Source organism: Panicum virgatum, chromosome 4K, assembly GCF_016808335.1.
Source record: "Panicum virgatum strain AP13 chromosome 4K, P.virgatum_v5, whole genome shotgun sequence".
In the NCBI taxonomy this organism is placed as follows: domain Eukaryota; kingdom Viridiplantae; phylum Streptophyta; class Magnoliopsida; order Poales; family Poaceae; genus Panicum; species Panicum virgatum.
The window spans coordinates 37,739,444-37,764,722 of NC_053139.1; the positions used below are offsets into that span (position 1 = coordinate 37,739,444).

Below are 25,279 nucleotides of genomic sequence, written 5' to 3' on the forward strand. Positions count from 1 at the left end.
TGTTCACCTACACCCGCATGGAGCTCCTGCGCTCGCCGCTCGCCATGGCTCGACGCTGCCCACGCACGCCGTGGACCTTCGGATCCGCCCCGCCGCCGCCAAATCCGTCCCGCCGCGGGGGTCGGAGGCGGGCGCACGACGGCGGTGGGACGAGGAGGAGCAGGGCAGGGAGGTCTCGAGAGCGGATCACAACGCTCGAGAGCGTGCCCCGAGCGACGGAAGTCGCGGCCGCGGCGGCTGCCGCTGCTGCTACCGCCCGCTGTGGCGGAGGCTGCGAGCAGGCGAGGGGCGGGCGCGGGGCGGAGAGAGAGGTAGAGAGAGAGGAGGGGTCCCGAGTGGGTGGTGGCGGGGCACGGGCGCAAAGAGGATTCAGACCGTGTTCAGTTCTGTTGCAAAAAAAAAATCAAAGGAATCTTACTAATTTGAAGTACTAAATGAAGTCTATTTATAAATTTTTTTACAAATATGGGTTGTAAATCGCGAGACGAATCTAATGATGATAATTAATCCATGATTAATCAATAATTAGCGGATGATTACTGTAGCATCACTGTTGCAAATTATGAATTAAGTAGGCTCATTAGATTCGTCTTGCAATTTACAGCCCATCCATGCAAAAAGTTTTGTAAATAGACTTCATTTAGTACTCCATGCATGTGTCGAAACATTCGATGTGATGTTTTTTTGTGTTTACGGGGTTTACGGGGTCGGATCTAAACAGGGTCTCAATTGGATTGCATAAAAAAACTCGGGTCCGGGCTGTATCTGAAGGAGGCGCGTGTTGGGGCCGTGTCTTCTATGACTGACGAGTTCATTGGAGACGCGGTTTTACATTATGCGTCTCCTATATAAGTATATAGGAGACGCAGATTATTTATAGAAATTTTCAGCAAATTCATAAGAGACGCGGGTTATCAACACGCGTCTGCAATAATTCATAGGAGACGCGTCTAAAAATCGTGTCTTCTATTATGATGTCTTCTTTGAGGACTTTTTACATAGTGATGTAATATTTCGAGTATTATAAAATTTGCTATCTAGCACTTATGACTTTGCATACCGGCCTGAAAATGAAAAACTCCACTCATGTTCACAGTTTATTACATTAACAAACTTTGTTCGGTTATAGTTATTACCTTACATCCACGTATACAATCAGATACAAATGAACGCTGAAGAGAAAAATAAAAAACTGATACAAATAGCGCGCGCGCCATGCACTAGTACATATGGTTCAGGATACCTACGGTCTTGATTTCCTTTGTCTTTTTGTTGCGGATATTTTTGAACTTAAATTTAGAACTTAGGTCTAAATGAATATGGTTCTTTATTTAGTCTTAAACTAATAAGATGACTTGTGATAATAATAACAAGATCAAGGACTCTGATGAGAGGAAACATGAATAGACTAAAAATCACACACTAAGCAAATTTAATTAGTAGTACAAGAGAGTTGTTGTTTCCTTTCTATTATCCCTAGTTCTAGTAAGGCTTTGCACCCTAGGGTGACAAAGTAGCATAAGAGAATACATATTGCACAAAGTGAATTTGCAAGATTGAAACAGAGCAAAGAAAATAACCGAGAACAGAAACTAAATTTTTTCTGTGGTATCGATGACTTGCTGGTCACGCCTCTAACCCCATGTTGAGGTGAATTTAATGCTTCGATCGTTTCTCTATTAAGAAAATTTTCGTTCCGCAGTTTGGTTACTAGGCAATGCGCCTGCGTGTGTTACGAGCCTAATTTCATATAATTGTAACTCTAGTAGAAATATTCATTCCACGTTTTGGTTAGTGTGCGTTGCGTGGGTTACGAGCCGATGATTGTAACTCTCTAATAAACTACCCCTTTGAAAAAAAATCCTGCCAAAATCGTATTTGCTTGTCAGGAAGCAGGCGATGGTTTCTTAACGCCTGGAATTGGCTCGCAGTTGGGCGGTCGGCCGGTGCAGGCGGACGCAGCGAAGAACGAAAATGTTCCGGGCGTGGCATCGTCCGCCCGTGCATCGTCCGAACTCACTCCGGCCACCTTACACGAAATTTCTTCTTCGGCTCAACACGACAACACATACATGTCAACCAAAAAAAAAAGAAAACCCGTCTCTGTGTCGCGATAAAGAGGGCACCGCGCATTGGCATTGTTCGTCCGGGAGCCAGCAGACCATCCCATCCGGGGGAAACAAACTGCAGCGAGCTACGAGAGCAAGAACAAGAACAGAAAAGGCTGGCCACCGGCGCGTGCAGCAACGACGACGACATGCCGACCTCCGGAGCAGCAATGGCGGCGCTCGTGTGCATGCTTCTGCTCTCCGCCTCCGGAGCAACCGCCGCCGCCGTGCCGCGATCTCTGCTGAGAGCCGGCTCCACGGTGGCGGCGGCGGGGACGACGCCGCTGGTGACCAGGAACGTCACGTTCGACAACTGCTGCAAGGAACAGCCCATCTGCTGCAGGTACCCGGCGAGCTGCTGCCTGTAGCAGTCATGGCCGGCCGGCCCCGGCCCGGCGGCTCCCCGTAGCGGAGCGCGAGGCGCCTCTTCTAAGTTCTATCTAAGAGCCCCGTATTAAAGGCGGCGACTGCTGTGCAATCTCATTACCTGTGCAAGCATGCAAGCAACGCCCCTGGTGATCTTACGGTTGCTGCAAATTAGCAAAAAGATCCCCCCACGCGTCCTCTACGCACTTGTTAATTGTTTGCCAAAACCCCATCTACAGAAATATTCAATTGAGTTGTGGCCCCTGCGTTGTCTTGCGTTCTCCGATCTTCTCCGCAGCGCTACGTCGCCGCTCGGCGCTCGCTGCTGTAGCCTCTAGGCCGTCGATGCAGCCGACTGTTGCAGCTGAAGACTTCTATCCACGACGCTGGTGCAGACATAGCCCTTCCGCTTTGTCGCCTTCCATCCACACTGCCGACCAACACCAGCAGCAACTGAAGGCCGTCCACAGTACCCCCAGGCTGATCCCATCCTCGCCTCTGCCCCAGATGGATGGACAACTGTGTTGCCGATCGTACCAGCATCTCCTGCGGCATCCCTCGATCCAATTGAGTTTTGACCAAAAGTGGGACCATCTCAAAAGCTCATTTAATCAGGAATAAATTCTGTTTCAGATGGATAGTAGTATTATGCTAGCCCACAGCTTTCGCAAGCAGCAGCAGAAATAAAATAAAAATGAGGGCGCCAGGCCTTGCTCATCATAAGAGAAGATACTTCAAATTAGCTCATAACCATGTCCCTTTCTACAGACAAGATGAAATCAAATTTGCACAGCAGCAGATGCAGTATTCTCAATGATAATATAGCCATGACATTGGATTTTCTACAAGTACAAAGAACCAGCAGGGGACGACGATGGACAAATCAGATCAGAGGATCTGCGTGGCTGCGTGAATGGGGAGTGGCTGCGGTGCGGATGATGGAGGAGGCGGCGGACATGGGGATTGGCCATCGGCGGCCCAGCAAAATCGCTCACGAACTGTGACGCGGGGGATTGAGAGGAAGGAGACCGAAAGGACATGATTGATTCATTCCAGGGGTTATTGGAATATTTTCTTTGCAACTGAGGTCAAAGAGTGGGAGGGCTTACGTGCAAAAAAGCCAAGACACCTTTGGATTCATATCGTGCGAATGTGGAGCATTGCTTGCATGCTTGCACCGATTGCCTGCTTGCACCCCAGACGTTCCCCGTATTAAATGATCTACTCCTAGCTTGCTATACGCTGCTAAATAACCATCTAATATTATCATGCTATGCTCAATTGATAATCTAAAATTCTCATAGCCACTCACCTGTTTTTATGGTTCAGGCTCGTGTCGATATGCATGATTTCTGTTAGATGAGATTCAAAAGAATTCATGTTGAGACGTGAATTTTGTTTGTACTCAATTTCGTTTCAACTTTATTCTAGTGCAGTCCCTCCACGGAAGCGAAACATACTTGTCGGTACACTCAGATTGGGGTACCCTCTCCCACAGCAACAAGCCCAAAGAGGCGCGATGTTATCTGTAATCTCGCACTAAGCCTCTGGGCAGCTGGGCACAAAAGCCCGGACCTGACAGTTGGGGACAACGACCTCCGGGTCCGCTCCCCACGAGGTGGCAGGTCCGGCGCTGCCACGTGTCCACCTGGACGAAGTGCTCAGGGCCGGCTTCCACGGGTCCGGACTCCCGCGGACAGGTCCCGAACCCCCGTGGGCTGGTCCTGGAACCCCACATGTGGAAGCCAGACCTCCAGGAGGCCTGAATCTTTGAGCTAGTCAGGGCGCCCGGACCCCTTTCCCCGCTCGGGAAGGGGTCCGGAGCCGCCATGTGCCCCTGTAGGCGCGGCCGCCAGACCCCCGGGTCCGGCGCCGCCACGTGTCCCTGTGGGCGCGACCGCTGACCTCCGGGTCCGGTGCCGACACGTGTCCCACAGGCGCAAGCCTTCCGCCAGAAGCCAACCCGCATGCCGCATTAAGTGTGGGCGGAGGAGGCGTGCGCTGTCAGAGCAGGGCATGGGCCGCCCTTTGACGGGTTGGACAGGCACGAATGACAACACGGTAAGCCCACCAGTTATCGAGGCGGCTCGTCAGTTACCAAGGCAAGCATTAAAGACTCAGCGCCGCGCGCATGGGCGACGAGTCATGATGACCAGCTACTGGCTGGAGCAACAGTGCACGCTGCTACAGTGGACTGAGTCAGTAGTTCGACGCTTCATCATGACCTCGACGCGCGGCTACAGAGGCTAGACTCTACTCCGACAGGACAGCTCAAGACCATGCCTGGTCAGAAAATTCGTACGTTGTAAGATAATATATCGCCGGGTCCACATGTCGGGGCCCCACTCAGTGTACGTGCTCCCCTTAGTCATATAAAAGGGAGAGCACGCACGGTAGGATGACAGGTTCACACAGACACAAGTTCTCGGGACTTCTTCCAGGTCTCTCTCCTCCTCCACACTCTCGCTCAAGCCCAGGGCTCTAGCAAGCTCTCATACAACACTCTCTAAGTTCTGGCAATACAACTCATAGTGGACGTAGGGTATTACGCTCCGGCGGCCCGAACCACTCTAAACCCTTGTGTGCTTTTCGTGTTCATACGCCTCTAGATCGAGCATTCCTTGGCTGTCCCCAAGCTCATCCTGCACTTAGGATTAGGCGGGTGCAATCCACCACCCAGCTGGAGAAATCCTCCGACATTTGGCGCGCCAGGTAGGGGCCTGCTTGGCTTTCGCTTGATCATCGGCTCGGCATCAACATCTTCCAGGTGGCGAGCGCCCGGGGGCCAGAACTCGCGCGGCAAGCGCCCACGTCAGCAGGACGGCGACAGCGGGTCATGCTCTCCCAGCTTGTCATCAAGCAGGTCTGGGGAGAGCACAGCTTCAACAAATCCCAGCTCGCAGCATACCTCACTTATGTGAGGAAGCCCGCTCCGGCGGAAAGCCGATTCCGGTCTCACCAAGCTCGCTCCATCAGCAATCCGACTCCGGCCGCACCAAGCCCACTCTGGTGGCACGCTCCGGCAGAAAGCTAAACTCCGGTAATGGCGACAATCCCCGTAAGTTTAATCCTTGGGGGCACGACCGAGAGTAAAACACTTTCAGAGGGGTCCGGACCCCTGTGAACCTACAAACCCGGGGAAGCGCACTCATTCTCCGGGGAGGTCCGGAGCCGTGTAGCCGCTTAGCCTAGTTCCGTACCCTAAGCCTGCATGCTCCACCTCCTGTGAATGAGTGCCGTAGTACCTAGGTCTGGGAACCTGGAAGTCCGGACCTTCTCTTAACCTTTTCCTTTGTAGCTAGGGAGTACTTGCGTGTGGTCCAGAGCGGTGGAGGTCCGTCCTCATAAACCCGGCTTCTGGTGTTCATCGCACGTCTCGTACACACCAAGTTATAAATGAAAAGTTTACTCTCAGCTCGTCCCTAAGGTTGTTACATTCCAGCTTCTATCCTTGCATTACACTAATCCCCACGTGGCTTCTTACTCTTGTGCGGTGATTGTGGTCCGAATTGAGTTGGCTAGCTAGTGACTTAGCTCGAGACCCCTCATGGAAGAGGGGGCTTCGGACCCCTGGGAACCTGCAGGTTCAGGGAAGCGCACTCATTCTCCGGGGAGGTCCGGAGCCGTATTGCCGCTTAGCCTGGTTCCGTACCCTAAGCCTGCACGCACCACCTCCTGTGAATGAGTGTCGTAGTACCTAGGACTGGGAACCTGGAGGTCCGGACTTTTTCTTAACCTAAAGGCCGGCCCCTTGAGCTCCGTTCACTGAACCTAACTGTCTATCTCAAAGGATCACAACCAACAGGATTTGGGATCCCGTGGGTACGTTACTAAACGCCAGTTCTAAGTCGTGGGCAGGTCCGACGGAGATCTTCCTTCCCCTGCAGGTCCGGCTTGTCGTCAGCCAAAAAGGTGGAAGGGACATGGCTCCGGAAGCGTGTCCGGATGTACGGCGTTTTCTGACAACTGCGACATGGTTCTGACCCCACCAGCGGGTTCGTAGCTCTCCCGTAGGTGGGCTCGGGGGCCTCTATCGGTACACTCAGACAGGGGTACCCTCTCCCACAGCAACAAGCCCAAAGAGGCGCGAGGTTATCCGTAACCTCGCACTAAGCCTCTGGGCAGTTGGGCACAAAAGCCCAGACCTGACAGTTGGGGACAACGACCTCCGGGTCCGCTCCCCACGAGGTGGCAAGTCCGACGCTGCCACGTGTCCACCTGGACGAAGTGCTCAGGGCCGGCTTCCACGGGTCCGGACTCCCGCGGACAAGTCCCGGACCCCCATGGGCTGGTCCTGGAATCCCACATGTGGAAACCGTACCTCCAGGAGGCCTGAGCCTTCGAGCTAGTCAGGGCGCCCGGATCCCGCTCCCTGCTCGGGAAGGGGTCCGGAGCCGCCGCGTGCCCCTGTAGGCGCGGCCGCCAGACCCCCGGGTCCGGCGCCGCCACGTGTCCCTGTGGGCGCGACCGCTGACCTCCGGGTCCGGTGCCTGTGGCAGCACCGCCCAAATTAATTCGGCTCAAGTGCGCTAACCATCACCCTAAGGGTAATCCCGGCTAACACGCACTTCAAACGGAGTAATTCGGCATGGCTGTCGGGTAAAGTCCCGAAGAATCCACCTGAGCGTCGATCGAACCCAAAGCTTACATGTAACCCACACGAAGGTGAGTCCAGAGAGTACAATATTTCACAAATATATTACATTACAGAGTCTTATATTAATTATTACAAACCAAGTTCGAAATCTCAGAAAGGTACTTGAAGTTCAAGTTGAAAGTAGTTCAGAGTTCATCTGCAGCGGAAATAAAGCGAGATCTAAACGACGATACACGATGTCATGATGAAGCCCGTACATGACATCACTCGGCATTGTCATCGTTGGCCAGAGTCGAATCCCACTCCACCGACCAACCAGGGGGTAAAGTACATGGCCAAGTCAAGGTAGCTATCTGATCTTCAAACACATCACCTGAAACAAAGTTGAGCCACAAGCAAGGCTGAGTATACTAATACTCAGCAAGGCTTACCCGACTAGGATATACTTAGCCCTCTAACTAGACATGCAAGGCTTTTGGCTTGAGGGGTTTGTTTTTGCCGAAAAGCAATAAAGAGTAAGTCCTTATTTTCAGGTTTTAGCCTTCAGGTTCTAGTTTGATTAACCATTCTACATTAGCATCTATCCAATAGCATACACGGTGAAAACAATTATTTTTCATCATTCAACCATATTTCCCATGATCATTGTTCCACTTATTACTCTATGTGGCAAAAGGGTTAAGCAGTCCCAATATCCGTGAGAGGCGGACGATTCGAATCGAATTTGTTAACCTGGCCAGGCAGACCTAAACACACGCATGGGAACCGAGTCCCCACGCAACATTTCCCCTTTCTTTCCGGCTTGTGGATCAGGGTCACCCCCTTCGACTACAAGAGCCCCACGCCACGGTTGACGTCGGGTCATGACCACGCTTGCACCCGCATGTGGCCGCATGAGAAACAATGTTCAAAGAGGGTGAGGGAAAAGTCCACTCCCAGGTCCAATCAGGTACTTAAGCTTACCGATTACCATATTTCTCGGCATGTGGTTAGTACGTTCAAACGCTTAACCACCACTACCACACACTGCGGCCTTATCTATTTTCACTAAGCAGACAGGGTGTCACAAGTACAACAACCCCGCCTGTAAACCTTACATTGCAGCGTGTAGTAAACATCCAACTCCTATAATTCTCGCGAGTGACAGGAAATCACTCGACTTCTATCGAACCATTAGCATAGCCAACTAGCGACCTATACATGCTAGTATTCAAACATAGGTACTTAAGGTTATGCAACTAGGGTTCCAAGTAATTCCTATAAACTTAAATGCACAAGTAGATAGGAATAACAATAAGTTACATAAATTTAAAAATAGACGGGACATGCTCCGGGGCTTGCCTTCCTGAGCGGAGCTAGCCTTGGGCTCTTCTGAACTTCTGAACTTTGGTTCAGATCTTCAGTAATTTCAGTTAGATTAACTTGAGCTTCATGCTGCTCACTCTCGGACTCCGGCACCAGCTCGTACGTATCGTCAGCGAGAGTAGTCAAATCTACATGAAATGCACATGCATGAGTTGTGGTGATGGTAAAAAACTTAATTTAATTCACTAAAGAGTTGTAAAATATTTTCTTTACATCTCCTTGGGCAAACGTTTATAGAGTATTATCTAGATTAATTATTTCCCCTTAAGTAAGTGAGGATTTTATTATTTTTAGAAAGATTACTTTCAAGCGCAAGCATGGAATATTCAAAACAAATGATAGGTATAGTTTCTGAAGATGGAATTTTTATGGAGAGTCAATTACTTAAGTACAAACCTGCCTTAAAATTTTCAGCTATTTTCACTAAGCGTATTAATTATTAAAAATACATTAAACAGCTACTGCTAGGACTAAGATTCATTTATACAGAACAAACCCTACAAGTAAAGATGCTACAATTTTTACTGAGTGCTCCTAAACTCATGTCAAGTCTACTGTAAAAATTTAAGATTTAACTAAGCATTACACAGGGCATGATAAGATTTAACTAAGTCTACAATGTATAGCTGCATGGATCAAAAATAAATTCCACAGACTGTTATACCAAGATTCTGAGCCTTAAAATTTATAAGAAATGGTTCACAACTTAAGTAAAGACTATAGTAAAAATATTAGATTTTTCCAGGCACAGGAACTATTTTTCATGATTTAGTACATTTCTTCCCACCATAAATTATGGACCAGTTTGACTTAACTAAAAATTGCCAAACTTCTTCTGAAGAATACAAGCATCTATATAGAGCAACTGTAAAAGTTTCAGCTCATGAATCAAACTAGAACAACTTGGATAAATAAAACTATTTAACCTAGGCATAAAGCAAGACCTAAGTAAACCTATAGCTAGGCATGATAACTGATTACTAAACTTTTACACAAGGCTATGAATCTAACATGTAACACACTGACTAAAAATGGCCAACAGATCATGCATGTAACTTGAGATCTAATAAAAACTATATTTTCCTTGTGTTTTAAATAAAGCAATAACTGTTGAGCAAATGAAAAAGTACATGTAACAAAAGTTGTATATATCTTAGCAAGGATTCCACAACAGTTGAGTTTGCATTTTTCTGATTTTTCTAAGATTTTTAAACGAATTTACAAGTTTGCTGTTTTCAAAACAAAAGAAAAAGGAAACGAGATCTTGCATCTAGGCCCCTGGAAAGAATTGGGGGCTCACAGATAAGCCCCTAGCCGGAGCCAGGAACAGAGGAGGCGGCGGCGGCGGCGTTTCCCGGCGAGGGAGCTCGCCGGCGGCGAGGGGAAGTGGGGGAAAGGCAAGAGGGAGGCGAGCTCTACTCGTACGTGGTCTTCTTGAGGTCGGGGGCGGCCGGGAGCGGGGTCGGCGGCGTAGCAGCACGGCCGGCAGGGGTGGCGAGCGGCGGCGGCGGTGCTCTGGCGTGAGAGAGAGGGCAAGGGCAGGCCGGGGAGCTTCACGGCGCCACGAGGAAGCTATCTCGGGGGTCTATTTGGGTCGAGGAGGGGCGGAGGAGGGGGTTCCGCGGCGGGTGGCGACCGGCGGCGGCTCTGCCCGCGATGGTGGCGCCCGGCGGCGATGGGGATGGGCGAGGCCTGGCCGCAGAGCTTCACTGCGGCGAGAAGGTCCCGTTCCGGGGTTCAGTTGGGCCCGAGGAGTACCGGAGGTAGGGGCTCCACGGTGAGCGCGAGCAGCGGCGCCAATGGCGGGGCGGTGGCGCCGTTCTGGCACTGAGGCGGCGCGGCTCGGCTTGGTGAGGGAAGGGGAGTAGAGTGGGAGGGTGGAACGCCCTTTGGCGAAGCAAATGGGGAGGGGGAGCTCGGCAGGAAGGGGGGCAGAAGTAGAGCGTCTTCGGCAAGCACGTGCTGCGTCGCGGTCGCGTGCTCGCCGAGTGGCAGTGATGGCCAGCTCAATGGCGCAGAGAGGAGGTCGGGGCACCGCAGCGTGGTGGCAGCAACGGCTGGCATGGCATTGAAGGCCGGCCGCGGGCGTGCGGCATGGCGTGCGCGGTTGTCGCGACGGCGGCGTCGCGGAGCGCCATGAAGCCGAGCAGGGGCGCAGCGAGGACGGCGTGCGCGCTCAAGTGGGGTGGGGAGTCAGCGGCGCGGCATGGCAGCAGCGCGACGACAGCAGGCGCAGCGAGCGCGCCGCAGCGGTGCAGCAGCACGAGCGTGCGCTCTCGAGCACCCTGCGTGCGCGGCGTCAACGCAGAGAGAGGGAAAGGGGGAGAGAGAAAGTGAATAGAGAGAGAAAGAGAGAGTCAACGTTTTGACTTGATCCAAACTCAAAATTTTCCATGGGAACTCGAAAAATTTTGAACACGAAAGTTGTTCAAAATTCACTTTCCTACAACTTTCCTTTCAGGCAAAACTTCGTTTGAGCAACGATTTGAAAGTTTAAAATTTGAATTCAAGTTTAATGAACCCACTGTTTTTTTCGGGGTTAACTCCAAATTTCATGTTATAAATTGAGAAAGTTTGAATACGAAAGTTGTTTATCTTGTCAAACTCTACAACTTTCGTTCTGGGCAAAAGTTCATTTGAGACAAGGCGTGAGAGTTGACTTTTTGGTTCATTTAAACGGATTTCGGGCTTTTAACTAATTGAGAATTTTGGGGGTTTAACATGTCATTTTATGTTAATTACATGTTTTAAACAGTGCTAAACACCGGAGGTGTCACAGTGCCGACACGTGTCCCACATGCGCAAGCCTTCCGCCGGAAGCCAACCCGCCTGTCGCATTAAATGCGGGCGGAGGAGGCGTGCGCTGTCAGAGCAGGGCATGAGCCGCATCTCTGACAGGTTGGACAGGCACGAATGACAACACGGTAAGCCCGCCAGTTACCGAGGCGGCTCGTCAGTTACCAAGCCAAGCATTGAAGACTCAGCGCCGCGCGCATGGGCGACGAGTCATGATGACCAGCTACTGACTGGAGCAACAGTGAACGCTGCTACAGTGGACTGAGTCAGTAGTTCGACGCTTCATCATGACCTCGATGCGCGGCTGCAGAGGCTAGACTCTACTCCGACAGGACAGCTCAAGATCATGCCTGGTCAGAAAATTCGTACGTTGTAAGATAATATATCGCCGGATCCACATGTCGGGGCCCCGCTCAGTGTACGTGCTCCCCTTAGTCATATAAAAGGGAGAGCATGCACAGTAGGATGACAGGTTCACACAGACACAAGTTCTCAGGACTTATTACAGGTCTCTTTCCTCAACACTCTCGCTCAGGCCCAGGGCTCTAGCAAGCTCTCATACAGCACTCTCTAAGCTCTGGCAATACAACTCACAGTGGACGTAGAGTATTAGGCTCCGGCGGCCCGAAACACTCTAAATCCTTGTGTGCTTTTCGTGTTCATACACCTCTAGATCGAGCATTTCTTGGTTGTCCCCAAGCTCATCCTGCACTTAGAATTAGGTGGGTGCAATCTGCCACCCGGCTGGAGATATGCTCCGACAATGCTTGATTGCATAACGCAACGCATCAAAATTTGAACCATCCACTACTGTCAAGGAGAAATACTTGTCGCTCTATCCTTTTACGCACACAAACCTCAATCGAAATACAACGGTGGATTGCAAAAGATACACCACATGCATGGCGCACTTTGAGGCCAAAATAATCAAGAACCATGTTGAAACTTGAAACTACGATCCAGAGTACTACTTGCATGTATACGCAGCTGCTAGAGCACGCACAGCCACAGGGTCTGACTTTGACCCAACAACTGAGTCACTGCAAATCCCTCGTATGGGTGTGTTTAGATCCCCAAACTCCTCTAAACTTTCCAAATTTTCTATTACATTGAAATGACATCGAAACATTAAATATAGTAAATGATCCATGCATGGAGTACTAAATGTATGTAAATAAAAAACTAATTGCATAGTTTTGATGTACTTTGCGAGACGAATCTTTTGAGCCTAGTTAGGTCATGGTACGACAATATTTACACAAACAAATAAAAAGTACTACAGTGTGCTACAGTGTCTGACGTAATATTTTCTACTCATTTTCCGGAGATCTAAACACAGCCTAAATATAAATGGCTGGCACATGCCCGTTAGAAGCACGGCCTGATGTTACTGGCCCAGGCAGCATGAGCATGACACGATGGTGCAGTCGTGTCATGCCTGGGCCATTGGTGTCACCTCGTCGCAGCCGCAGACTCTGCTGCTAGCCTGCTAGAGATCCATCAACCCGTAGCCTGTGCCGCGTTGAGGATGGGGCCATGACCGCATGAGGCCGAGGCATCAGCCTATCTCCAACCATTCCCCCACTCCAACCCCCAAACATACTATTTATTATATTTTACTACCTCCCTCCAAAAAATTTCTCCCCTATAACTTCTTCTCTCCAACTATTTCTCCCATATCTATTCCCTCTATATACTATTACTCATTAACTAACTATTTATTTATCATTTTTTAATTTAAAAAAATCATACGGTATTTGTACTGTCATAATACACATTATCATCATATTACGGGGCTCAAACGAGATTAATATCGTGAAAAAACAGTGTGATTAGAATATAGGGAGAGTTGAAACTCACCTTATATATGAGGGGAGTTTCAACTCCCCCGTATATAGTGAGAGCTTTTGGGGGAACCCTTGGAGGGAATTTCCCCCCAAAACTCCCCCTACGTAGGGTGGGGGTCGGTTCCCAAGGAACCGTTGGAGCAAGCCTCAAGCTCGGCAGGACCGCGTGAGGCCGTGAGAGAATAGAAGTGGGGATGCGAACGGCGAGCCGGCAACTGATCACAACAGGGGAACGAAAGGAAGCCCCTGAGGCTAGAGCTCAGAGGGGAGGGGAGGACCGAGCCGGTGAGCAATAAGGCCTGCCGTCGCTGGTCACACCCGAGGCATCGACGCCGGCGGAGGCCGGAGAGGAATCGACGAAGAGGATGCTCGAGAGTCATCCTGCAAATGGTTTGGGTTCAAATGAGTTTAATGGGTTAGGTTTTAATGTAGAGTATATTTGGGTGGGTCGAAATGGGTTACATTAGTTAATGGGGGTGGGGTGGAACATGTTCTATGTAAATACGGGTTGGATTGGGTTGAGTTGGGTTAAAATGGATTCTTTGTGTAGAGCCGGACTCTAGAATTAAAGCCTCGCGTTCACATTATAAAATTTTATTAAAATTGATCGAAATTTGTTGAAGATGACTCAATATGACTAACAGCTACCTACACATGGCCCCCATGTTAAGAGCCAGACCCTGGAATTAAAATCTCGCGTTCACACTATAAAATTTTATTGAAATTGACCGAAATTTGTTGAAGATGACTCAGTATAACTGGCAACTACTCTGTGCAAAGCAGTGTGGCTAAACCTACACGTGAACCCCAAGCCAAGAGCCGGACCCTGGAATTAAAACCTCGCATTCACACTATAAAATTTTATCGAAATTGACCGAAATTTTTTGAGATGACTCGGTATAATTGGGAGCTACTCTGTGCAAAACAGCGTGACAAAATTTATATTATAATTTTTTTGAGAAACGAGTTTTTATTGGGCTGTAACCATAGTTTGGCTAATAGTTATTACATTATGAGCTCAAATGTTTGGGTTGGATTGGTGTGTGGTGGTGGTGGTTTGGGGTGGAGTGGGTTCATATAATTTCTCTCATGTGAATGGGGTGGTGTTGGTATAGTTTGGTTTCCAACCCATTTGCAGGGTGGCTCGAGAGAGAAAAAAAGGGCACTACGTAGTTAGTTTTTTTTGTGCAACTCAATCCCACGCCACGCACATACGCAAACTCTATCCCTATAAGTATATTTGAAGATCGAGTTGACAAATCCTTGAGATTGATGAAGTCACCACAGACGTCTCGCTATCGATGGAAACATCACCTACTACTAAAAGCACAACACCGTTAAATCCTAAAAATTTGTTCCCATGGGAAGTTGAACTCGGGACCTGAGTTGATACCGAGACTTTTGTAACCATTAGGCTATATGCCCTTTCGACTAGGGTACATGCTCTTTCACAGGTAGTTAGCATTTCAAAGATAATATTTGGCGGGCCGGTGAAATTGAAGTATTATGTGTCGTTAACAAGCCGACCTTAAATATGCTCTTTCACAGGTAGTTAGCGTTTTAAAGATAATATTTGGCGGGCCGGTGAAATTGAAGTATTATGTGTCATTAACAAGCCGACCTTAAATATCAAGACGTGCCGTGCACATGCTGCACCGTGCGGTCCAAACACTGGGCCATGCCAGTCCAGCTACAATGGCCATCAGGCCGTGCCATGCTTGGACCAGGTCAAAAACTCAAGCCTCAAGCCGGGCTGTTGGGCCTCGGTCTTTTGGCCACCTATAACTCCTCCTTCCAGGGTGCTGCTCAGGGTCGCGCGTGGCGGTTTTTTTATTTTTATATTTTTAATTTCTGTTTTTTATAAAAATATATTTTCGATTTGGAAAATTACAGAAATATACCCCGGCCGCCCCGCTGCCGGGCGGCCGGGACCTGGCCGTCCCGCTGCCGGGCGGTAGGGGCTTATCTGCAAAAGAAAGACGAAAAAAAAATTGCAGACAGGTATCTGGGGACCCGCCGCCCGGCAGCGGGGCGGCCGGCCCCCCACCCCTATATAAGGTGTTGGATGTCCCTCACCCCCTCATTTGCCTTACTAAAAATCCAGAAAAAAGAAAAGAGATGGAGGGAGGGAGAGGAGGGGTGAGGGAGAGGCGAAGCCCTGTCGAATTTTCAAGCCGGCGACTTTAGGTAACTAAAATTTTCTACATTTTATAAATAGATTATGTTGTAATTATTTTGTTGAAACAGTAGATTAGCAATCTGTTTAATTATTATTAGGACTGATTAGTGGTACATTTAGGTGTAGTTACTTGTAGTGATTAGCGTTGATATAGTACATTTAGTGTTAGATTTAGTATTAGAAAATACTAGAAAATTGTTAGAGAAGTATTAGAAAATAAAAAAAATGCAAGATAATATTAGAAAATTGTAGAAATTGTTAGAAAATTGTAGAAAATTTTAGAAAATTGTAGAGAATGTTAGAAAATTGTAGAAAATGTTAGAAAATTGTAGAAAATTATAGAAACTATTTTGTTGAAACAGTAGATTAGCAATCTGTTTAATTATTATTAGGACTGATTAGTGATACATTTAGGTGTAGTTACTTGTATTGATTAGCGTTGATATAGTACATTAGCAATCTAATTAATTAATTTTAAAAATTGAAAGATAATATTAGAAAATTTATAAAATGTTAGAAAATATTAGAAATTATTATTAATGGTTAGAAAATCTTAGAAATTATTTAGGAAATATAAGGAAATATTAGAAATATTTAGATGTGTGTGATTGTATTGTATTGTTTTGATCTTACGTGGTAGGTATGGCCGGGGTTACTCCTGCGTTGCTGGACCCAACAATAGACTCGGGTCACCGGTCCTTCCTTGCGAAGGTTCAGCACCAAGAACTAAACGTGCTGCGTTCACGTCCACCTGCAGAGTTGGTTGCTGTAGACCCACGATGGGTGCCCAGGTGATATGTCGTCTATTTTCTGTTTTTATCCGTTATACATTTCGTTATATAATGTATTAACATTGGAGCACTGTATGATGCAGGCTGAGCGAGGCAGGTCTTCTCACTGTGGCTCGTCTTGCTGAGAGTGCTTTGGTGAAGCTAGACAGGTCTCTACTTTCAGCTCTCGTTGACAGATGGATACCTAAGACACACACGTTCCACCTCCCTTGTGGGGAGATGGCACCGACCCTGCAGGACGTTGCGATGCTGCTTGGTCTTCCTATCACCGGAGACGCTGTCGGGCCCCGCGTGGTACCTTCTACGTGGCTGGAGGATCTAGAGGAACGTTTTGCAGGTGTTGCCGCCATGATTGATCCTGAAGATTTCAATGAGCACCCACAGTCGAAAGGCCTTTCCAAATCATGGCTCCTACAGTTTCAGGTACAATTTCATACAAAACAATGTGTTGATGTATTTTATGGCTTCGAAATAACTCATGTGTTTCTTATTCTCAATGTTCGTACTTCATTGCAGCCGGATCTGTTGTCAGCCCATGCTGATGACTACAGCGTGACTAGATCACTCGAGGCATACCTGCTGTGGTTATTTGGGTACATCCTGTTCAACAACTCACACGGGCACTGTTTGGATAGGGTGCTTCTGCCCTACGCACAGGAGATCGCCGATGCAGATGAGGATGCCATACCCTTATATAGTTGGGGTTCAGTGGCTCTTGCATGCACATATCGTGGACTCTGCAAGGCATCACGGCAGAATGATAGGAATGCTGTCCTAACGGGGTGCCCAATTCTGCTACAGCTTTGGTCTTACGAGAGGATTGCTATCGGTCGTCCCATGATTGACCAGTCACCGTACACGCCGGATATGTACGGTAACTTGGAGGACGACAGACCCACCATGGGGACTCTCTGGTACTCTCGACAGGTATGGACCCGATAAAATTTATATTCTATGCGTACTATAGTCATACATTGTTCCCTCAATACCTTTCTTATGGACACATAATTTTTATTTTTGCAGAAAACATGGGCACATGTACAGACCCGGCGGTCTTATCCTGAGTTTCTTGCCGAATTTGATCGATTGACCCCAGAAGGCATTGTGTAGGAGCCATACAGTCCTTCGGCTATAGCCGCACGTGCACCGCTTGGGATATCTTCGGTATGCACACAGGACCAGGGCCTATGGATGACTACTGCAGCTTTGGTGTACGACGTTGCAGTTGAGGCCCACTGCCCGGATAGAGTCATAAGGCAGTTCGGTCGACGCCAGTCTTTCCCTGTGTCTTCAGCGTTGGATCGTGTTCAGCGCCACGATCATAGGTAACAAAACTGTATGAGCACCCATGTACTAATAACGTGAAACTAATTTCTATTTAACGTGCAGTTTATCAAGGGCTGGACATCCTTTCTCGACAATGTGGGTCACTAGATTACAACCATGGGTGGCTGCGTGGGATGATGCAGACGAGCAGTTGGCTGAGGATACCAGTCCACACACTGAGCCTTCGTTTCGGGCGTACCTGACCTGGTACGAACCGAAGACTCGTTGCCGTTTGACGTATGTTGACATGCATCCACAGCCGCATGTTGCGACTTTGTAGGATCGCTATGCACGACACAGGGATGAGGCATTAGCTGGGGCGGTGAGTAAATGTTGACGGCATTTTCGATCTTTTAATATTTGTATACTAAGTTTTTTTTTTGCAGTTCGAGGCATGTAGGCTGCTTGAATTAGATTGCTCACTGAATGTAATGATGATTCATGGCGGGTCTACGATGAGCGTGCCGGCACAACTCGAGGCCTGGACCACTCAACGTGATAGAGCCCGAGGTATCCTTCAGGCCTTTGGTACGCGGACGGAGTACGAGGATTCCTATGGATCGTCGCAAGCATCGACGTCGGTTTCTTGTGGTCCCGCATGGCAGCAGCCTCCCTTATAACCATCGACAGACAGAAGGTATGGTGTGATATTTACCGATCCGTATGTTTATATGCATTATTTAAATACGACTCCACACAGGGTACGGGTACCCCGGTTCTCAGCCCTATGAAGGGCCAGGTGCCTCGCAAGGGGCTCCATTTCATGGAACCCAGTTTACCTCTATGCCACATGCTGGAGGGACTTTAGATAAATATGTGGTGCATAATTTTATTTGCTTATGTTTTTATGGTCGAAGGCTCATACATTATTATTTATACTCAGGATCACAACAGTTCACCAGAGCGGGGCCGTCTTCGTATCACCCTATGCCGTCACCAGGAGGATATGAAGGAGCTTCTTCCTATCTACCACCACCACCACCTCCAACACAGGGTACGTACAATAATTTGTACGGAATTGCATTCACTTTTTGAATGTTGCTTAAAATTTTCTTGTTGTGATCTGTAGGGTGGTCTGAAGACAACGCCGCAGCCTCCTTGCAGGAGTTGACACGGTTGTTTGCTACGCCTGCCCAGGACGATGATCCCAGCTTGCATACACCTCTGGCTCAGTTACGCCGTCCTGCCAGAGACGTGAGGCCATCGGAACGTCATAGCTACAGATCACGTACACGCACAACATAAGAGAGGTCGGAATTGTAGGGGTGGTTAGTTGTTTGCACTTGTTTCTCCGGCGGCATTATGGACTGTTTCGACTGTTCGGATTATGGTTGTTTATGATTGTGGTAGTTTACTTGTCATTTGTTTCTATAGATATTATTGATGTGAACTTGTTATGTTTATGGGTTCCATAATGCTCGTGAAATAAGGGAAGTTCTTGCGAATTTTTTCCGTGATTTAATGAAGGACAAGTTAGTTGCGGGAGGAGTTAGCGGCCGAGATCCCGCCGACGATGATGACGACTACCGCATACAGAGTAAACTTCGTGACACGCTCGTATAGCTCAAAATAGGGACCATAGTGTATCTAGCTGCGAGTACGATATCACAGGTTGCCACTGCTCAGCACGTCGATCACGGGTTTCGCATATGTCGCATTGTTTGCCCAGACAAACGTGACAAAAGACGACAGCCCAATAGCATTGCCCTTTCACCATTTCAAAAAGATGTGACAACACGGTAACCACACCAGCTCACCTTCAAAGCAGTCTCTCGGGCGAGGACGACGGAACTGTCATTCTACAGCAAAGGTCTGTGGTGTGTAGTGGGGAAGGCAGCATCTAGGCACGATCGACCGAGCGGCAGCGATGCAGTACTGTGAGTCTGCATGCACTTAGATACTCTGCATGCACAGAGATGCATCGAGTAGTCAGTTCGAGAATTGAATTTAGCCTTTTCAGTGTTCGGTCAGCTAGCCTCTTCACTGTGTTGTCATGTAGGCTTTTCAGGTCCATTTACACTCCACACTCCGGGTATCAGACCTTTCTGCGCCTATAAATACTCCGAATTTTGTGAACTCCCAGCAGCACTCAAACACCAAAGCTCATTGTATACCCAATGTCTGGAGGTGGGTCTAGCGGGAAGAATTACTATGGTTTTGGGAAAGGAAAAGGGGGAGAAAGGGAGACCCCATAATATGGGAGGGGTCCTCTTGGACCTGATTCCTTTCCGAAACCAGTGTTTGAGTTTCTGCCACAGCACAAGAGTGAATTTACCAATGAAACTCCTCTATGACAATACGATAACCGTAGAGAACTGTGGCCAAAATGCAGACATGGTGAGGACTGCTTAGTGCAGATGTGCACCGACGGGATGGATGGCGGTCGGCGTTTCTTCAAATGCCCACACACATGGGTAATACTCGGTTGTTTTATTTCTTTATCTTCATTGAGGTACTTTACATGAAATTTATTTTGCAGTCTTCAGATGCTCCAGAAAACTGTGGTTTTACCAGGTGAGTCGATCCTGCACCAATTGATTCAGTTCAGGAGTTCATCGAGTACCTCCAGATAAAGATCTTTGATCTGGAATGCAAGGTAAACCATTACGAGGAATTGAGCGAGGGTAACAAACACGACGAAGATAATGATACCAGCAATGCTGCCGCTTTACAGGATGAACCATGCACTATTCCTTACTGCAACTGCCCTTGTCACAAGAAGAAGGGCCCTGCCTCTCCGGCACCACCGCCTGCACCACCTGCAGTGGGTGGATACTGCGGAGAAGGCTCAACACAGTTTGCTACGTGGGGGTATGGCTACTAGGACTACCTAGTGCTAGTCACATGCTGCATCGTTGTGTTTGTTGTGTTTTTCTAAATTATCTAAGGCAAGTTAGCTTAGTTCAGAATCTGTTTACCGTAGTTGCAACGGGTTCTGCCATGCCACTGCATGTCTGATGTGTATTTTATTAACGTTGTATTATGATATAATTCCTATGGTTTACATTGTGTAATGCAGTTTTTAGTTCTTAATTCTTACCGTTATATTTGATGTGTGGTTCACAGTATTCTAGTCTCCTGAAAATGTCCGAAAATATTAAAGGCAAGTTCGAAGATTCACTATATTGCTTGTGCGTGCGTGGCACCTCGGCGCCGTGATCTGTGGCGCCAAGACGTGTTATCTCGGCGCCACATATTACAGCGCCGACCCCCAGGGTCTATTTCTGCAAAAAGTTATAAAAAGGGAACAAATGTGAAATTATTTCGCGAAAAGGGTTAAATTGCAAAAAAAAAGGCCGGCCGCCCCGCAGCCGGGCGGCCTGGGGGGCCGGCCGCCCCGCTGCCGGGCGGCGGGTCCCCATTGACCTGTCTGCAATTTTTTTTCGTCTTTCTTTTGCAAATAAGCCCCTGCCGCCCGGCTGCCGGGCGGCCAGGTCCCGGCCGCCCGGCAGCGGGGCGGCCGGGGTATATTTCTGTAATTTTCCAAATCGAAAATATATTTTTGTAAAAAACAGAAATTAAAAATATAAAAATAAAAAAACTGCTCGCGCGTGTGACCTCAAGTGGATTTATCACACCCACTCGCATCCCTTCACATTCTATCTTTTGGTCTAAAATGGCCCAACAAATCAGTCTATTTGTGTTTTGTTGCTAGAATAATTTTTCTCCGGAACAATTGTTTTTGTTGGTCGAACAATGACAATTGTTCCAGCAAAAAAAATGTTTTGAAATAAAAAATAGTTATTGAGTATTGTGTGATGATTTGACGGGCGCTGCTGGGCTCACTCGTGTGGCCCAAGCAGACTTATCACACTAAGCCCTCCAACTCCAAATTTTATGTTTTTGGGCTTAAACTTGTCCAACAAACCGGTCCGCATGTGAAATCCAGTAAAATTTGTTTTAGAACAATTTTTTTGTTTCAGAATAAATTTTTAATTAGTCCGGCAATACAAAAAATTTGTTCGGGAAGAAAAAATTATTCCGAGACAAAAGATAGATATTAGACTTATGTGATGATTTGACTGCTAGTTACACGAATGACTCTTAATATCTATATATATTATATTAGTGGAACCCACTATCTATCATTAACTATTATTTCTTTGCTCTCACGTTGAACCACATCACCCGAATAAATGCATCCATCCAATCATTTTGTTTAGTTAATCCTATCCATTCTCTCCATTGGTTCCACTATCTATCATTAACTACTATTTCTATACTCTCATGTTGAACCACATCACTCGAATAATCTAATCCATCCAATTATTTTATTTAGTTAATCCTATCTGTTCCCATTGGTTCATTCTTACCTATACATCAATAGCTCCACTCACTTGAAATTAAACACCCTGTCTTCCTTATTTTATTAATTATCTATCCTTTTGTTCTCCTGTAACTGACAAGTAACATGAGCAATCAAGAGTTGGCAGTCGAGCGGTCGTATGCACAATTGCTCTTTATGATTTTTTTCATGTGTGATAAATCATCTATCGTATCCATTGTTCCCTTCCTCATGTATTTTTACGGTTTGTATGATGCTCTCATGATGCAATCCATCCGTACATCTCAACCTCTTTACATGATTTGTCTCTCAGGCACACGCGTGACTCTGACATTCACGTCCAACCCACGCTAGCTGCCCACTGTTTTACTGTATTAGCTTTGGGTCGCTGCCTCTTCATGGGCCGGCCTGACCCAATCCCATCAAATCACACTCAGCTAGCAGCAGCAGCCGCCGCCTTAGGGACTGGGCTCATGGGCTAAGTTGGAAAAATCAGGCCCAACAGGCCTGGGACGCGAGTCCGTCCCGTCCACGTCCCAAGCGAGAGAGAAGGCGAAATAGTCAAAATCGTCCCTCAACTATCGCTCACGGCTCAACTTTGTCCCTTAGTTATCAAAACATCTATTTTGGTCCCTAAACTATGCAAAGCGGGTCAATTTTGTCCATCTGGTGATGTGCCATGCCACCATGGACCGCCAAGTCAGCGCCCTAGCCGAATTAAGGTTGCAACTCATGTTGAAATGTCCAACTTACCCCTGGTCCATGTGCTGAACACACACGCCATCGAGCCATACTCCAAACCCAAGCGCTTCCGGTCAGATCGCAGCCCCCGTCACAGTGAGCACCGGCCTCCCAGCGAGCGCCGGCCTCCTAGTTAGGGCAGGTCGCCGCCCTTCGCACCCCCTCCAAGCCATCTCGTTGGCCCTTCACAGCTAACTCGCTGCCGCCACACCCTAGCTGCTCATTGGACGTCGTAGGGCGCCGCGCAAGTCGCCGCTCCCATTGTGGAGGTTGGCTAGCGATTGAAGGTGAGTTCAAATTCTGCTCGTGGGATCTCAATTTGATTTGGGTGCTTTGATTTTTTTTTATGGAAGTTGACCACGAATTGAATTTGTCGGGTAGAATTAACATGGGAGATGCTGAGGTATTTGCCTGGGGCTACAAGCGAATCTGAGTTCAGCTGGCTCTATGGTGGGTACAGATGGTATTTCCCATTATATGTTGACTGGACGCTGACTTGGCAGTCCACGGTGGCACGCCACATCACCAGATGGACGAAATTGACCCGCTTTACATAGTTCAGGGACAAAGTAAATATTTTTTTAGTTTAGGGATGAAATTGAGCCGTGAAGTATAGTTAGGCATGATTTTGGCTATTTCGCCGAGAGAGAACGGCCCGCGACCGCACCCGAGTCGAAGTCAGAGCCCGGACTCGAGTCCCCTTCCTCCTCCGCCTCCCATATAACCCCGCCGCACGGGATAGGGTTCCTCCGTCTCGCCGCCGATTCGCTGTGTTGCCTTCCGTCCCCGCCGCCCGTTCGATTCCTCCTGCCCGCGCCTCGTAGGCCCCCCGAGTCAGCAGCCTCTCGCCGTGTCGCGGCTGGTTTCGCGCTGAGTTAGGGTTAGGGTTTGTGCGGTAGCGGGGAAGAGGGGATAGGAGGAGGAGAGGAGCCGGAGATGGAGGAGGTGACGGAGGGAGTGAACAACATGGCGATTACGGAGCCGCACAAGAAGAACCGGATCCAGGTCTCCAACACCAAGAAGCCGCTATTCTTCTACGTCAACCTCGCCAAGGTGAGGTTTTTTTACCCCCTTTTCGGTTTTTTCTTTGCTCAAATTTTTTGGGGGCTTTTGCGTGTTGATGATGAGCGAACAGCGCGGATGGATGGATGCGGCTTTTTAATTTTTTTAATATTAATTAGAAAGTTTTTGTGGATCCACGAGGGGTTTGTCTTAAACCCTGAGGAAGAAAAACTACCCGATTCCATCATGTTTTTTTTTTCTTTTGTTGAAAACATATAGCCGGGTTTAGCTTGTTTTTTTTTTTGGGTTTTAGCCAGAGACTAATTCGTTGCGATGATTGCAGAGGTACATGCAGCAGCACGAGGAGGTGGAGCTCTCGGCCCTTGGCATGGGTAATCTCTTTTCCCCCCTATGCCATGATAGCATTATATTCTAACAGCGAACAGTTGTGATGCTCTATGAGGCATTATGCTCGTGCTTATTGCCTGGATCTCGAAAGTCACTCGTTTGTGGTGTCGTGATTTACTGATTTAGTTTACTTGATGGTTTTTTTACCATGACTCTCCCTGATTGCTCATTGTTTGAGGTTGGACTGTTTGGCCTTAGGGATTTCTTGTAGTGTATATTGGTCTGCGTCTTATCTGCTGACTTTCATGTGAACTGCCCCACTTAACGAATGTGGTAACCCTTGTGTAAGTTGTTTTGAAAGGTCATCCGATTTCTGGATCTATGATGGTACGTGTGTTTATCGTTCGTTCGAGTGTAAGGTTTAGCTTTTAGCTTGATTATCATGGTGTCCTTTCCATGGTGGTATTGCCTCAAGTATATTCCTGTGGTAAAAGTTACATTTATGCAAACATCATAACATACTGTTCGTGGCATGCCTCGTCAGTTCGTACACGTAATTTATTTTGCAATTGTACTGTCTTGTGACTTGATGTCATCATGGCATACTGTTCATGGCTTGCCTTCTATGCATACTTTCTTAATTACAAATTACAATATGCTGATGGACCTCTTATCATTTCAGCCATTGCCACAGTTGTGACTGTTGCTGAAATTCTAAAAAATAATGGGCTTGCTGTTGCAAAGAGTAAGATTCTTGTAACCTATACACTTGTATTGTTCATCTTTGTATCTGTACATAATCATTCAATCAAAATGCTTTGCAGAGATCATGACGTCCACAGTTGATGTCACGGATGATTCAAGGAATCGCCCTATTCAGAAAGCCAAGGTAACATACTTCCCGTGTATGAAATAAAATAGCGTTGCCTCAGCTTCAGCATATCATTTTCTGATTCTGATATATTGCTATGGCCAGATCGAAATAGTGCTGGGCAAGACAGAGAAATTCGATGAATTGATGGCAGCAGCTGAGGAGGAGAGGGAAGCTGCCAAGGCGGAGGAGCAGAGCTAAACATCTATTTTAAATTTTGCTGTTGTAGTTTAATTAGTATCATGCTAGAAGTTGCGTTTGAATCTCTTGGCTAACAAGAGAGATGTTTCTTTGTTATCAATCAAGAGCTCTGCTCATTGATTAGTTGGAATGATAACTTTGTTAATCTCTTGGTTGTTTCGTTTTCAATGGCAACTTGTTTGCTTAGTACATTCATTGGTGTATGCTTAATAGCTATGGTGGCGACATTTGTGTTCGGCTAACTGTCTCATGAATCACCACACTGAAAACGATAGCATTAGCTAAAAGGACATGTTGGGTGTATGTTTTTGGTAATTACTATGCCGGTGCCATTGTGTTTTGTCTGTGAATCACTATGCATAAAACGAAGCATGTGCTGCAAGAGTACAAGTTGCCTCAGTAAAAGTATCAGTGGGGGTAGGCATGGCCATGAGCCCATGACTGCTTCCGCACCAT

The 25,279-nt window shown here is 47.7% G+C and overlaps 1 protein-coding gene across 1 annotated transcript; it reads left to right on the top strand.

Annotated features, from left to right (window-relative positions):
- The first annotated feature begins 23,037 nt into the window (after nt 1-23,037).
- LOC120703844 (uncharacterized protein At2g34160-like) lies at nt 23,038-25,065 on the top strand. Its single transcript, XM_039988034.1, has 5 exons — nt 23,038-23,454; nt 23,747-23,795; nt 24,434-24,496; nt 24,576-24,640; nt 24,728-25,065. Exons 1-5 carry the CDS (start codon nt 23,338-23,340, stop codon nt 24,821-24,823), a joined length of 390 nt encoding a protein of 129 aa, XP_039843968.1. The 5' UTR covers nt 23,038-23,337; the 3' UTR covers nt 24,824-25,065.
- Nucleotides 25,066-25,279: the final 214 nt, after the last annotated feature.

Coding starts and splice junctions, on each gene's coding strand:
- LOC120703844 (XM_039988034.1), top strand. CDS start 23,338: ATGGAGGAGGTGACGGAGGGAGTGAACAACATGGCGATTACGGAGCCG. Junction 24,497..24,575: donor TGGGCTTGCTGTTGCAAAGA/GTAAGATTCTTG, acceptor AATGCTTTGCAG/AGATCATGACGTCCACAGTT. Junction 24,641..24,727: donor GCCCTATTCAGAAAGCCAAG/GTAACATACTTC, acceptor TGCTATGGCCAG/ATCGAAATAGTGCTGGGCAA.